This window comes from Ambystoma mexicanum, chromosome 2q, assembly GCF_040938575.1.
Source record: "Ambystoma mexicanum isolate Mex_15411 chromosome 2q, UKY_AmexF1_1, whole genome shotgun sequence".
Classification (NCBI taxonomy): Eukaryota; Metazoa; Chordata; class Amphibia; order Caudata; family Ambystomatidae; genus Ambystoma; species Ambystoma mexicanum.
Window position 1 is genome coordinate 1266487132 of NC_090924.1, and position 15473 is coordinate 1266502604.

General features: G+C 48.9%; 1 protein-coding gene across 5 annotated transcripts in view; it reads left to right on the plus strand.

Moving 5' to 3' along the window:
• The window catches only part of SHROOM4 (shroom family member 4), a 678783-nt gene that overhangs the window by 569405 nt on the left and 93905 nt on the right, over positions 1–15473 (plus strand). For all 5 annotated transcript variants that reach the window (XM_069648657.1, XM_069648654.1, XM_069648655.1 and 2 more), the window contains one exon: positions 3359–6095. In XM_069648657.1, the coding sequence (XP_069504758.1) occupies positions 3359–6095 (2737 nt within the window). The remainder of the gene's footprint in view (positions 1–3358; positions 6096–15473) is intronic.

A 15473-nucleotide genomic window follows, 5' to 3' on the forward strand; every position in this document is an offset into this window, starting at 1 on the left:
CCGGGCAATTCTGACCTTGGAGGGCCCGGTATTTCCCCATGCAGGGAACCCGGACCCGGTACATCCCCATTCCCATTGAGCCTGTATAGGGCTCAATGGGAATGGGGAACATGCTAACAACGGGCCTGTTAATGATGGGCCTGTTAGCATGCTGGGCCGCTCGCAGGACCCGCTAAGGACGTCTAGTAAAACCAGGCGTCCTGAGCGGGGTCCCGCAAGCAGACCTCATATGGGGTTAACGGCGCCGGCACCTCTACCGGCACCGTTAAACCCATACCGCCAGTGAGGCCCTCAGACTCTAATATGGTAATATTTAAAGATTCAACTTTCATATTCCCCTGTTGAAAATGGGAATTCTCATCTCCACAACTATGCTAAGCCCTGGGGAAATGATCCCTACTTCCAATATGGGATTGCTTTGAACAGTTTTAACACCATATGGATAATTGGCTTTGGAAAAGAAAAACTCCTTCTCCAGCATTGGTAGGTTTCATGGATTTGCCTGCTGTGAATATTTCCCAGCCTGACGACAGGGAAAAATTCACAGCATGTGAATCCATGAAACATACCAATGCTGGAGAAATGGAGTTACAGGTAAGAAACTACACCCTTTTAGCAACAAGTCATTACAGACTCCAGTAATACTGACTCTTCCTCCCCAGTGGAAGAAATATGCTGCGTCTCACCCACCAGAGTCCTCCCGTTCCCTTTGGGACCATCTCCTCCCAGGTGATCCTCCTGGCTAATACCATCGCCAGGGTCTGGATCAGGGAGCAGCTGCCTTCCCCTGGCCACCTGGTAGGAGACTTTAGGTAGGGGTTTTAGTAAGGAATCTGCAGGATTCCTCACAGTACCAGCAGAAGATAAATAGCTCCCATCAATTTCAATCTTTGTGCTCTTTCCGGAATCTCTTCCCACCCTCCACTCCATGGTCTGCTATTCCAATGGTTGCTTTTGCAAAGGGCGTTCTATATTAGCAACCAGGAAGAGGAGTGAAGAGAAGGACTGTAGAACACATATCTTTGCACATGCAAAAGAGACACTGTGCGCCCCTGGGCATAGCTGTTTAAATGGTCAAGAGTCTGTTTCTGGACTGGCCACGTGTTTTTTCTTGAGTCTCTTGAGGGAAATGCCCACCCTTGATGGAGTGCTTGGTGAATTGGAAAAGAAAGTATCTTTGACAAGAGAGTTATTTGATGGGGCCGTTCTTGGGCATTCTCCATATCTGGTTTGTGGGTCCGTGAAGCACGCACTATTGCATGCGGCAGACTTTTCAACAAAGGTAGATCGGAGGTAGGGGACCAATCTCTAAGCATTAAAACATTAACTGAGGTCAAGTGACTCCACACCGTGGAATGCGTAAGTCAATTATAAAGATCCAAGCAGAAATGGTCCTCTTTGATATCCCAAGGAAGAGGGCCTTTGGTTTGAGGGTCATGGGCAAAACCCCTCACCACATCATGCCAGCTTGTGGCCGGGTTGCGTGGTTTCTGCGCAGGTCTGACGTCTGACAAATCTTTATAGCATCAGAATGGAGCAGTGATCCAGTTAAGGTGACCAGCCTGGCTTGCATGGCCCAAACTGTGGTCTGTTTATGTCTGTCTGGTAGGTCATGTCTTGTTTGTGATCACTGGTCATGCTGGTGATCGCCTCGGAGATGTCATGCATAATGTGGTGTGTGACGACCTGTCAAATCATCAATTATGTCCTTACTGACCTCATAAAGAGCGCCTTGTGTGTTCCCACCTGTGATATCACAGGTACTGTGGCCATTGTTGCATAGCGCAGAGGAGTTGTGGTTGTCGTCCTCATTGCCTTACTTTTTACGCTTTAAAGTGGAAATATTAAAGCGGGGTGGTAAAGATGGTGCTGTTAAGATTTTTATGAAACTGGTGTAAACATTTCTGAAGTTAGTCCCTGTTTGTGGTCGTTCCCAGGTGGGGCTTATGGGGGGGGCATGATTGTACAGTAATGTCCACCATTGATTTGCAAAACGCCTTGACATTGGGGCAGCACGTGATGTGTTACCATGGATCCCAGTATCTTTAACCCTTAAGTGCCAGGCTATTATGTAAGTCTATGCAAAAAGGACGAGCATACTCATCCTTGGCACTTAAGAGGTTAAACTTTGCCCAGGTCATTTTACATCATCCCTTCATTGGCCTCGACCGGCCAACCAGCATTTAGCAGCCTCAGTGAAAGGTTCCTGACCTACGCATCTTCCTCTTTTCATGGGTATCTGGTCTGGTTCAGGATGTAAGCCAGTCATGCTTTCTAGAATGGGGCCATGTTGGCCACTGGATGTGCAGATAATCCAGCAAGCCGTCTAGCCCATGTGTGTCCTTTCCGGTGCTTGTGTATGACTGTGTTATGGGAAAGCGGGAAGATCCTGGAATTGCTCTGTTGCCATGACATCGTTTGGATCTGTTCATCTGGGACTCTGCAGCTAGCCATGTGTAAACGTAAAGGAGTCAAGGTCCTGCAATGGCAAAATAAAACTTCAGTCTAATACCACCCTGTCCACCAACTTGGTTGGCCAACCCACCACTTCTTGTTTAATGTATTGAGTCTCCTGAAATGGATAGAACTTCCTTGAATGTTGGTGGTTGTGTTGTATAATGTGTTTAGCACCTGGTGATCATCATTCTGCTTCTTCAGGGACTGCTTTTGGCAGCCTGTCTAGAATATCTTAGAGCAGCAACCGTGCCATCCTTGAGCACTATAAGGGCAGAGTGCCACTGCCACACGCTGCTATGCATGTGCCACCAGGAAGGAATGGCTGAGGGGGTGGTACGGGGGTTCCAACAGTGCATCCTCAGCAACTTTCAACTTCATTCTCTGATCCCTGTAACCTCAAAATATTAAAATAAGGTCATAGGTCAGTGTATGATTCGGTGGCAAGGGGTGTGGATTAGAGGTGCTATGTCAAGCTATTAAAATCTTAAAATCTGACTTTGGGTATGTACAGTATCATTTTCACAGCACAATCAGCAGATTTTCAGCAACTCATGTACAAAGGTTCCTTGATGCTAAGCATTATTCCAGTGCAACATGAAGAAAAGTAATTCTTACTTGACCACAGGCCCAGATCACTGGTCGCAGCGCTTGGGTCTGGAGTCTAAGCTTGACACTGGATTGAGCCTAGATCGGCAGATATGGCGGCCGTTACCCTGTTAGGCAAGAGGAGGCATCGGCCTTGTAGCTTGTATTTGATCCTCGTACCAGCACTGATGGATACGGTCTCTGGAAAATTGACTACTGGCGGCTCATCTTGCCTGATTGTTTTTAGTCTGTTTATTAATGAAGAATGTGCTGTTGACTACTTCTTAGTAACAATGTCTCCTTTTTTTTGTTCCAGTGATCTCTCGATGCAGTGGAACCAACTGTCCCGCCATTGCAGTACTGACAAAAGCAGCTCCATCGGGAGTATGGAAAGTCTCGACCAACCCAGTCAAACTTATTATGAGGGTAATCTCTCACCAATTGACCAGAACATGTATCACAACAAGCGAGATTCTGCCTACAGTTCTTTCTCTGCCAGCTCCAATGCTTCCGACTACACTGTGTCACTCAAGGCTGAAGAGTCTGCCTCCATGGACTGCATCATTCAAGGCTTGGGGCCTTGCAAACATAACGACGGGCGATATCTACAAACTGGAAATGGCATCGGAGAAACCACCGAAGATGATGCCAGCATGCACAGGCCGTGTGGACACTCCGAACCAAACTCCAGGCCACCCTCTTGTACTTATGAACAAACCTCCTCGGTTTCTTGCAAAGCCCCTCCCCAGCCTCCAGTGAGGCGAGATAGCCTGCGTGCCCCAAAAAACCACCCCAACCAAGAGAAACGTAGAGCGTCCGCCCCTGTGGACTCCTTGCACGTCACTGGGCGGTGGACATCTGATGGCTCCCTTTCTTGCCGAGACAAAGTAGGGGACGGGCGCAGTTGTGGACAGATGTTCTCATTGTGTTCCGAGCATATGAAGGATTGCCTACCATCTGACCAGTACTACATGCTAAGCTCGCACCCGGACAAATGCCGGAAATGCACAGAGCCTCTGTTAGGCAAATATGCAGATCAATACACCGAGTGTTCCATTGAGAAGAATGCAATGACCAACCATGTAGCCTGTGACAATAGAAAGGATTCCCAGGGATCTTCAAGTAGTCAGGACGCGGCAACTACAGGGATTGATTGCACTACCTCTTGCGCCAAAGAACATTTGACTGGACAGTTGGCACATTGGCACAGTGCCTCTGAAAAGTCCCAGCCGTCTTGTGTAGAGCAACCAAGTGACTCGACAAACTGTAGTTATGGATCTGGACCTAAGCTAATGCAGGAGCGGCATCAATGGACCTTGTCGCCACTGCACAGTTCACAGCGGCATCGGGACTGTCCAACCTTAAATGAAAATACCAAAGAGCAGCCATGTGAAGACACAGCTGCCCGGGATGGGTGGAAAGAAACTTCCAGAGAGGATGTCTGTAAATCGAAAGGGAAGACTCAAGAGTGTGGCAGTCGGCATCCCACCGGCAGCAGAAGTCCTCCCACCTCAAGATCCTGCTCCAGTCTGGAAAGATCCTTGCCAAATGGGCAAGCAGACCCACCCCAGGATCTGCAGCCCTCTTCTGAACTCCACTCTGCAAATGCAGTCGGTTTAAGGCCTGCTCACAGCACTGAGACGTTGGTCGAGGAACCCAACAATCAAGAAGAAGCGAGACTGCATGTTAAGAAACCTGGCTCCTCGCGGTTTCGTTCCGCGCAGATAAGGAGGAGGAGCGAGCGCTTTGCCACAAACCTGAGGAACGAAATCCAAAGGAGGAAAGCTCAGCTTCATAAGAGTAATGGCAGTATGAACTTGCTCTGCGGGGAAGAGCCAGTTGAGGAGATGGAAGAACCTTCCGAATGCCCTTCCCCTCCACGGTTACCACTGCCACCGCCACCTCCTCCAAAGCCCAGGTCCCCAAGGCCAGAACTTGAGAAAGTTAAAGATTTAAGGAAACCTGACTCTTCGGAACACCTTCTGGAAATGCCAAAGAAACACGACATGAAGGTGTCTGGAATTCAGAGAGTAACGAACAATGTGGTGGATGACCAAAGCGTATTGGATGATACGAGGACAACATCCAATCCAAAGAACAGCCCACCTACTCTGGAAAGCAAGCCATGCAGTGATGTGTGGCATGCAATGTCTTCTGAGTGCCCAAGTCAAGAGCCAAAGAGCCAAGATCCAATTTTGTATCAAACATTAAGACCAACTGGCCAGGAACCTGATCGGCCGTGTGCTGTGACAGCCATGAAATGGAACACGATGTGTCCATCACCCGACATGGAACAACAAAGAGCGCTGCATGCGTCCTATGGAGAGGGAGGGCGGTGGACATGGTCTCCAGAGGAAAAGCTACCACCGAAGGCTAGGCAAGCCAAAGAGAGCCAACCTGAGAGGATGGCCAACGAATGGCCACCACGGACCTATGAGCTAGAACCAGGTAACCCAACAGCCCCCAACCGGAACACCCAAGAGACTGTGCTCTTGCCCTTTGCTGACAGGAGAAAGTTTTTTGAGGAAACTTTCAGGGGCGTCCCTGTTTCACATCTCCCAAATTTAGTTCTCAAGACGAGGACACCGAACATAAGGCCAAAGCACGCCGAGCCGAGTGTTTTTCAACCAGTGATTCCGGACTGTAGAAATGTACGAAGGCACTCTGTCGACCACAGCTACTCCCCAGCATCACCAGTAGGACACAATGCAGCTGCAGCTCCTTATACTGACTGTGTTATTAATGACATTGTGGAGCAACCGGTGTGCTACACTCAGGGGAAACACTCCGGCGAACAGGATTATGTCCGAGCCTTGTCTCATGCCTGTAGTGCCCACGGAGCAGTGCTCCACGACTCCTGCATGTACTGTTCTGGTGAGCTATGCCCTGCTTTCATTAAGATGAACCTGCAGCCGAGCCATCACAGCTTCTGCTGCCATCACCACCAGTGGGCAAGGTGTGGAGAGTGCTTCTGCCCATCTCAGCACAAGGTCCTGGAAGAGAGCGTCTTCAGACACAACGACCCCTGGCCTTCGAGGAAGCCGTGCTTCCAGGTAAGCTTGGCATGCACTTATCACTCTTCTCGCTTAGATTGGTGGGGAGGTATCCCTCATCTTCATTAGCTGGAACGCCCAGCTAATGAAGATGAGGGATTCATGACGCTTCTTCCATTGGCTTGATGTACAGTCATCCTTGCACTGCAGGCAGCAGGGAAGTATCCTCCAAAGTGAGCATGTTCAATGTAATAGCCCAGCCTTTAGTGTTAAGTAATGGGACGCCTAAAAGGGGCGCTCTAGCTAATCAATGCAGACAGTCCATTCTCCTAGCCGAGCTCCACAATGGGGCCTTTAAAAACAAAAGGAAACATGTGAAGTCTGATAGGTAGGGCATATCTTCGATGTTTCTGATGCGCATTGGCTGCAAGTCTCCATACTGTGCCTCTCAGGCCTAGTCTCGCCTGTATACGAGGTTGTCTCGCAGCACAACCCTCTTATCCTGTCTGTCATCGGAATGGATTTCAGGGTTGATCAGTCAGTGTCACGAGATGTCCCTTTAAGCTGACAGAAGCGGATCCCAGAGCTGCAACATAGCATCATTCGGCTGGTTCTTTGTTTGCAACCTTTCCTCATGTATGTAAGGCTTTTGGAATTATTATACTTTTATTTTGACACAAGATACCCTTAACCATTGTTGCATTCTCATACATTTCTAAAATAATGTTCCCAACTAAAGGGATACAATCATTTCTGCATCTTATGTTACATCAGAATGCGGGTAACCAGCCTACTGGGAAGAGGTAGGCAATGAATATGTCCCCGGTCCCTTTTTAATATGTAACCTCCAATAAAAGCATGGGGTGGGAACTCTTTTGTGTGTACGTTTAACCCTTAGGAAAACTCCAGGCCACTAGTTGTTTTATTGTAATTTATGTGCAGTCCTGGTTTAAGAGACTATTCCAGTTCCCGGGGCAGCGGACATGCACCCCAGTTTTAAAATTGGGTCTGCCTATTATATAATTGGAAAACATTTTAGAACAGTTTCTCCAATCCGATGTCTGGGACCTACACACTTGAAAAACAACCCCCACTCCCCCTCCCCCCGCCTCCCTGCAAAAAAAATAATATATAGGTAAGTTTAGGATGAATGGTCTATGGAATTTCAGAAAATAACTTTTCTCAATAACTATTGACAAGACTTGCACACAACTCATACACTTTACACTCTTAAAACACACCCTCTTTCGGCACAGACACTTATGACACACACTTATCCCGCTCAGTCATCCATGAATGGAACGGCTGGAAGACATGCGCTGAATGAATGGGCATGTTCCATACAAGCTCGGCATGTACATTAAGTGCATGTACACAACGAACTTTGGTGATCAGTTTCATCTGTATAAAACCCCATGTACAAGATGTGCATTGCGTACATGTATGAAATGTAAACCATATGGCTTATTCGGCAAATACTCACTGTGATACTCGTACGGCAAATACTCATGCTACATAAATGTTTACTTCAAAGACAACACTCAGTCCTTTAACAAAGAATTCTATGTAAAAATGCCCTGGTGTGGGGTGTGCAAATTGTTAATTATGCAGAAACCAGATCATGAAGCACGTGTATTGGCACGACGCAGAATGAAGACGTCATACAAAAAACCGATGACTGCCCTCCGAAAGTTGAAGAACCCTCAATGCCTAAAACTGGCATTGGACACGTGATAATTTAAAGGCTTCAGCTGTGCATGCATATATAGTGCACCCTAAATAACCTGACTGGTCTCCACGTGGTGGGCGCCACTGTGATTTGACAGCTAAAAAGTTGCAGACACAGGTTTTGACTTTGTCTGGAGTGAGTGGACCCCAAATGGTAATTTAGATGGGTATTAACACGCAATGCTATTGTACAGGGGTGTCAAGGGGGTCACACCTCCGACATCCTCACCAGGGCTTGGATTCAAATATGTGGGTGTACATGTTGTGGAACACGGCGAACCAACACTGGGCCCGTCTTCTGGTTTTAAAGACCCTGTAGAGCCATGTCCGTGTTCCAGTTATTGCTCTAAGATTTCGAACAGAGGGGCTCCGCGTCAGCGTCCAAAAATGCATGGGATGCATCAAATGTTTAGTGAAAAAGTGTAGTATATAAAGTGCCATGTCCTAGTTAAAACTCCACGGTCTGTGCTCAAACTAAGTGATCAACCTCCTAGGTGAACGCGTCAGTCGCAAAAGTCATTTTTAATCTGTTATTTATAAGACGCTTAATACCCAGAGGTTTCTAAACGCACACCCAGGGATCGACCCTGTGTTGCTCCACGTCGTCTTGCTTCCAAGGCAAGTGTGTTGCCCCTGAGCTATCCCCCCCAAGCGTGTTGCCCCTGAGCGATCCTCCCGGGACAAAGTGGGGGCCGCTCGAGTGAGCAGTGGTGTTGGATTCCTCCATTGTACACCGCTAGAAACAGCTCAGCTTCCCATGGAACAGTGTTGGTCGGTGTGAAGGCCAACAACTGTCCCTGAGCATCTCTGAATGAAGGCACAGGTACAAAAGGGAAGATATAAAGCACCCTAGTATTGGAACCCAGTTAGCGTACACAAAGGTTTAAAAAATGACTTACTTAAGCAATATAACCCAAGCGTCGGGGGCATTACCGACTCAGGTAAGCCCCGAGTGAAGCGAGGGCCTTACCAAAGGCCCCAGGGCATTACCTGAGTCGGTAATGCTCCCGACGCTCGGGTTATATTGCTATTAGTACCCCGGCTCGCAAAAATTGTGTGACCGGGGCACTAAAAGCTTTTTTTTAAAGGGAAAACGGAGTCCATTTTCCCTTTCCATGGCAGCCATCGGGAGCGGACGCGCTGGGAACACAAGTGTTCCCAGCGCGTCCGTTCCCGAAAAAGGATCAAAAAGAAGGTAAGTGGGGCTGGGTGGAGGGGGGGAACGTGCCTGCGTCCCCGGCAAAGGACAGGGAAGCCTACAGCCATGTGGAGCGGGGGTGGCCCCGCTCTGAGTCTCCACACGGCTGGAGGCTTCCCTCATCCCCCGCCGGGGACGCAGGAACAAGAAGGTAAATTGGGGGGGCGGTGGGAGGGAAGGGAATTAATAAAAATAAAAAAACTTACCCGAGTCCCCGGCGGGGGGCAAAGGGAGCCTCTCAGCCGTGGGGAAGCTTGGAGCGGGGATGGCCTCGCTTAGAGCCTCCTCATTGGCTGAGGGGCTGCCACGCCCCCCCGCCGGGGACAAAGGCTGTGGAATCCCGACGGAGGGATTACCGGCCGGGTGAGGACCCGGCGAGAGCCAATCAGAATGCGTGTTGCATTCTGCTTTGCTCTCGCCGGGTACTAATATATAATACATCACAGTGAAAAAGGCTTCTCAGAAATCCTTCTATGGATCTGGCGGCAGGAAAGACGAGGATTTCAAGCGTGGCATAAAGGAACACGCTGGAGAAAGGTATCCCGGCTCTGTCATCTACGAAGGCTTACCTTAAGTGCACTAATCGTTATGGATGCTGTAAAGATGTGCATCTAGATGTACACTTGCATGTGTACAGCATACGCGAAAAACCACTTGAATTCAATAGAACACCCTTTATTACATTAAGAGTTAAAGTTAACCCAAAAAAGGAAGTCTGTAAAGAGGGGGAATAACATAGTTAAAAGTATAAACTCTCACTGTATATATACCACTACACATTCTCCATAACGCTCTGAAGTACAAACACTCACTCCTACCACTACAAAACCACCCTGAACGCTCACTTCAAGTATTGGGCAGCTTAGAGCAATACCATATTTGAAGCTGTTATATATATGTAATTATTTCTTCATGTATATGTTGTGGCCACTCTCTTCCCCTTTTTAATCGAGAGGTTGAAATAACTCTGCTCTACACCTCCGTGCTAGGTATCAGCTGACGCTAAACTCCCTGTGCACTTTAAAATGGTATTTTTTTGTTGCATATCGTTGTGGCGTCAGGCATAATTTTAATAGGATTGCCCTCCCATTAGTAATAAAGTATCCGGGGGTCTCCCCCACACCGAACAAGGAAGGGTGGCGAGCGGCTCCAGGCTTCTCTACTTTGATGTGCTATGGACAGAGTATCTTGAGCATGCATTTTCGGTTTGAAAAGATGCTTTTGCAGGTCCTTGTCTGTTGCATTCATTTCTGTCTTGCAATTTTTCACGATTTGTGATATATTTGCATGTTTGATCAACTCAAGAGCTTAAAATTGGGGGCACGTAGGAACCTAGTCCCTTTCAGACCGAGTGCTTCACATGCAAATACCTTTTCAGTGTCGCAGGATAGTTTGCAGGATCTGGTAAGGGAGATGGATTTGCAGAATGTATGTAGATTTATGCTCATGAAAGCACACGCGGCACGAGCTTGCTTCCTTCTTTGTGTGCTTGTTTCTGGGTGTTTGCCTATTTGTTGTCTTTATTTGATGTGCTTGCAGATAAGCAAGTAGTGCATTAATAACTAGGGAACCGGGTTTAGAATTCCTCTTTTTATGCGCTATGGAGAGTATGGCACTTGATTTCCTTTTAAAGCTTTCGTTGCGTATGTTCCCGTGTTCTTGGTATCAAATCGTTACTGAATGTTTGCTTTGTGTTGCTTCAGAAAATCAGTATAAAAACCTAGAAATTAGGGCAAATGCATGAATGTGTTTGTGAATGTCGATGTCACCTGATCAGCAAGAAGCTACGCTTTTCAGGGACAACAGCTCTAAGTACATGCATGTTAAGACGGATTTCTGAACTCTGTCCTGGTGGCGCAGAAGTTCAGAAGGCCAACCTAATTACTTGGAACAGGGTAACCTCTGGACAAGCCAGACCAATCAAGGTAGCGATCGCGGCGGTCAAGACTAGGTCTCAAGAGGGGTGAGGGTGACTGAAAGCCCGCAATGAGCACACAAAGCAAGAGCGCTTACAAACTACTCCAAACAGTTGTTATATCAAAAATATAAACACATTTATTTTAAGGCCTTTAAAACAACGACCGTAGCGAGAAAATCACAATAACACAGTATTAAGCCAACACATACCAAATCAACACAATATATATACAAATACACAGTCGCAAGCGTTTAAAGCACGAAATATGTAGTCCACCTGAAAGGAAAGGAAAACAGGCAGTGCGATAACGCTTTTGACTCAGTTCGCCTTTAGAGGCACCTAACTAGATGGAAGTCCGAGCCCTGCGAAGAGTGGAGCCTTGTGCTCAAAGTACCTGCCACGCCGGTGCCAACGGGCAAAAGGAGAAGCTCTTCGGAGGAAGTCAGGCAGTTCGGGTTAGTGCACAGCAGAAGGAGAACAGTTTCCGCAACTCAAGCGCAGCCTCCACAGCGAGCAGAAGCAGAGCGCGAGTACGGCAAAAGGGTGCTGTTTTTACACAGCAGGGAAAAGCAATGGGATACTGCAGGAGGGCGACCAGATCCTAGCTAAACTACTCACCGGTCCCCGAAGCAAGCAGACCCAGGCTTCTCCACGTTAGTTTCAGCAGCTGGCAGGTTCAGAAGAGCAGGGAACGCCTCGTAGTCGTGTAGAGCAAAAAGACGTCCCAATCGACGAAACCAGCACAGTTTTGTTGCCGCAGCAGGACAACGGAGCGGCTGTGTGTATTCAAGCCAAATGTACACTCCTCCCTTCAGACCTGGGGACGCCAAGCGTACGAAGCGTGGGAGAGTGACAAGGACTCGAAATACAGCACAACCTGGCGGCAGTTACAGAGCAGGACTCCCTTGTAAGCTGGTCAGTCAACTGGATGGCCCAGAGACACTTCCGAAGGCTTACTTGGCAGGAGATGATGAAGTCGCCGGGAATAGCTGTTCCTGCTATTCCAAAGGTCGAAGCACCAGTACAGGCCTTCTGGTTCGATCCAAGGAGGAAAGGGTTTCACAGGACGACAGCAGTGCAAAGGAGGATTCCTTCAGCGGGTCACCAGCGATTCCTCGGTCCAGCCTCTTGGTTGCAGGATACTTGGCTCCTGTATTCCTTCGTTCGTGAGAACTCAGGAGATCGACATGGTAGTGGTGTTTCCAGCCCCCTCTTATCCACGGTTCCCTTCGCGCCAAAACGGAGGGGAGCCAATGGGAGATCCGCTCATCAAAACACATACCATACGTGGACCAATCACGGACCACGGTGGTCCCAGGCATTCACACCACCCTAGACTCTCTGGCACCCAGGATGTGTATTGGGACCAGACATCCCAGCCCACACCCTGGAGGCACACAAACGACATGTAGAAGCCCGCGAAAGCAACCACGTTTCGCGGGAAAGTACATGCCCAAATAAGGAAGGCCCCGGGTCGCCGGACCTGGGGAAGGTGAAGGGAGCAAGACGGACAGTGGACAGGACAAAGGAGCCTCGCGGCCTGGCCATTTTGGGAGCCAGGCCACCATTTTGGGTTCAGTGCAAAAACGTGCTCAGAACGCCAAAAGGAGCTCAAAATAAACAAAACGATCGCTGCCACCATTCCAGTCCCTGAATGACTTGCACCGATCAAATACCATCCTAAAAGAGTATCTAGGGCCTGTAGAAGGCTAGAGACCCAAGAGAGCTGTAACTTAGCTTACAGTGCCCTCTTGTGTCATGTTGCACTAAAGCCGCAACACGATAAAAGAAACTACGGGAAACAGCGTTCCCCGGTACTGACTGTCTTAAGGGCATGTCAGTTTCCCCGTAAGAAAGGAGCGAAAGCCCAGAGGAGTGCCCAGAGGAGTGCGGCAGAAGGCTGTACTTCTCTGGCAAAGTCAAGAACAAGGTTAAAAACAATAGCAAAAAGTTTAGGGGTTGCCACATGGAAGGAAAATTCCCTACAATTACGAAATCTTTCCTAACAATGCACTGTTGCATTTAAGTGCACCCAGCCCTGCCTTTAAGCACACGTCTTCCCGAAAGTGGACCTACGCCAAATGAAAAGCGAACCAGCCTGCTGAAAAGGGCAGGGGCTCTCTTTGGAAAAAAGCAAACCGGCCTGCTGAAAAGTGCAGGGGCTCTCTTTGGAAAAAAGCAAACCGGCCTGCTGAAAAGTGCAGGGGCTCTCCATGAAAAGCAAACCGGCCTGCTGAAAAGCTGAGAGGCTATCTGGAAAGTAAGCCAGCCTTCCTAAAGGTTGGTGTGCTGTCAAGCAGTGCTAGCTCTGGCCACTAAAGGGACCGAATGCTGGCCAGGAAGTGGGCCCCCCATTAAAAGTGAAGTAGAGTTTCTCTGGAAAAGTGCTTGCACTGATGTGTTAAACTCTGCCTAACTGCGCATTTCACCCAAGCAACCTTTCTGCTGCCTGGCACCATGCACTGAAGACCTCTTAGCCAGCGTGCCATCCTACAGGGTATATGTTCAGGGTGCCGTGCCTACATGTAGAATACTTCAAATGGAGGCGCAAATTATTTCTGTTAACAATAAAAGCTAATACATAATAAGTAAACTATGATTTCATCTAACTAAAAAATCATAACATTAATTAAAGGAAAATGAAAAACCAGCATTGACGTAGCAAATAGTTTGGACTGCTGTATGATGAAAACACGTTCTGGGTTAATGCACACACATTCTTACACAGACTGGGTGGGCATAGGTCTTGTGGACAGCTCGCCGAGTTGCCAGAGGGCGCAGGAGGGTCGGGTGAATGGGCGCGAAGGTGAGGATTGATGGCTGAGAGCAAGGGGAGATGTGTAAATAAATAAATAAATGAACGGGGATGGGTGAATGGGTGCAGTGCTGGCGGGATGAATGAAGGAATCTGATGATGGATGGATGGATGGATGGATGGATGAATTAATGTTCACGGGCATGTTATACTTCGAAGGTGCATGCGGGGGCGCATGCTTAAGTGTGGTATGGAAGAACGGGCTATTGAAGACGCATGTAGCGATGTAAACCTGGGTGTGGGGGTGGAGGCGTGACTGTGAGGGCAGCAGAGTGAAGCCCACAGCAAGGCCACGTCACCTGATCCCACTGCCTCCCAATGCAGAGGCCAGAAATGTGAGCAGGCGTGACAGAGTGCAGGGGCACACGAGGAGCGACCGAGGGGCCAACTGAGCAAATGCCCAGAGCGTGACTGCACGTGTGACCATCTCTCATCCCACTTTCCGTAGAAGACGGGTGATTGGTGGGCTTCAGCTGCTGCTTTTGTCAGGAGCCCTGCCCTGGCATGTGCTGTGCACGGACGCGCTGGGAGGGTCTATGGCTCCTGGGGGGTGGGGGGAGGACGCCAGCTTTTTAAATGGTTCATAGCCCATGGTGCCTGTGGCAGTGAATAGATCAAGGGTCCGAGAGTAGTGCTCGACCCGTAAATAATGTGGGCAGGTTTAGGGTAATCACCCTGCGCGATTCTTTCATTTGATGAGTTGATATGGTGGTAAAAAGCCGTGAAATTTCCATTCTGTTCTCCAAGGTCGCACATGAAAAAAAACAATAGTTGGCAGGTCACCGACTGCACACACGAGCATTTTACAACCGCTTCCTGCTGCCTGTGTCTCGATGTATTCCTGCAAAGCCACTGTTAATCACCTTCATGATTTGGTACAGACAACATATGCAGGCATGGCCGCGTCAGCATGTATGGTAGCATTACCGCTGTAGATCTCACGATGCTATATGCTGGCGTTGCCACTGTATGCCAATTACATGATGCTGGTGTGGCTGCTTCAATCCGCTAACCCCCCCCCACCCCCTTGAACCCCCATGACTTGTAAAACACTCATTTACTTCTAAAAGTTACGTCTGCGCTCAATAATTACCCCAATAATAAAACGGGCATTGCATAACATTGGAAACAGGCACTCCTATAAACACTTTCATCTCCGGTCCGGCAGGGCATGTGGTCGGTTCATGTGGCAGCAGGCCGGGGGGGGGGGACCGAGGAAGGAAGATGGGAGGGTGGGTGGGAGGCATGGTTATCTGCTTGCAGGTGGAGGCACGGCTGACTGGCAGGTCCTTAATGAAAGGACACTCCCAGAAGGCTGGAAGAGCATTGCCAAGGCTCCAGGAAAAAGGGTGAGGGAATGCAGAGGGGCAATGGGCAGGCAGCTGGCGAACACTGGCAGACCCATCCGATGGGCAGGGGCAGGGGTGGGCCATCAGACCCGTGTTGCTTAATAATGGCAACCCACTGGTGCAGCCAGCAGCACCTTGCCATGTTTGGCGGGAAAGGCGCCTTCATCCAGCCACGGTGTGCCTGCCTCAGTCTTGCAAATGACAGGCACAGACCTGATTCGATAACACTCCACAGGGAGGAAGCACAACACAGTCACACTGTTGCCTATCCTTGCATACGCATGAAAAGCCACATACATGGGCATACTCGTGCAAAGCGTTCAGTCAACACTAAAACCACTCCTGACCCGGGCTCTTCACATTTAGAGACGGTGAATCAGGATGTTCGGGTGCCTGGTAATGGGGTGAGACACCCCTAGCTTAAAACTAT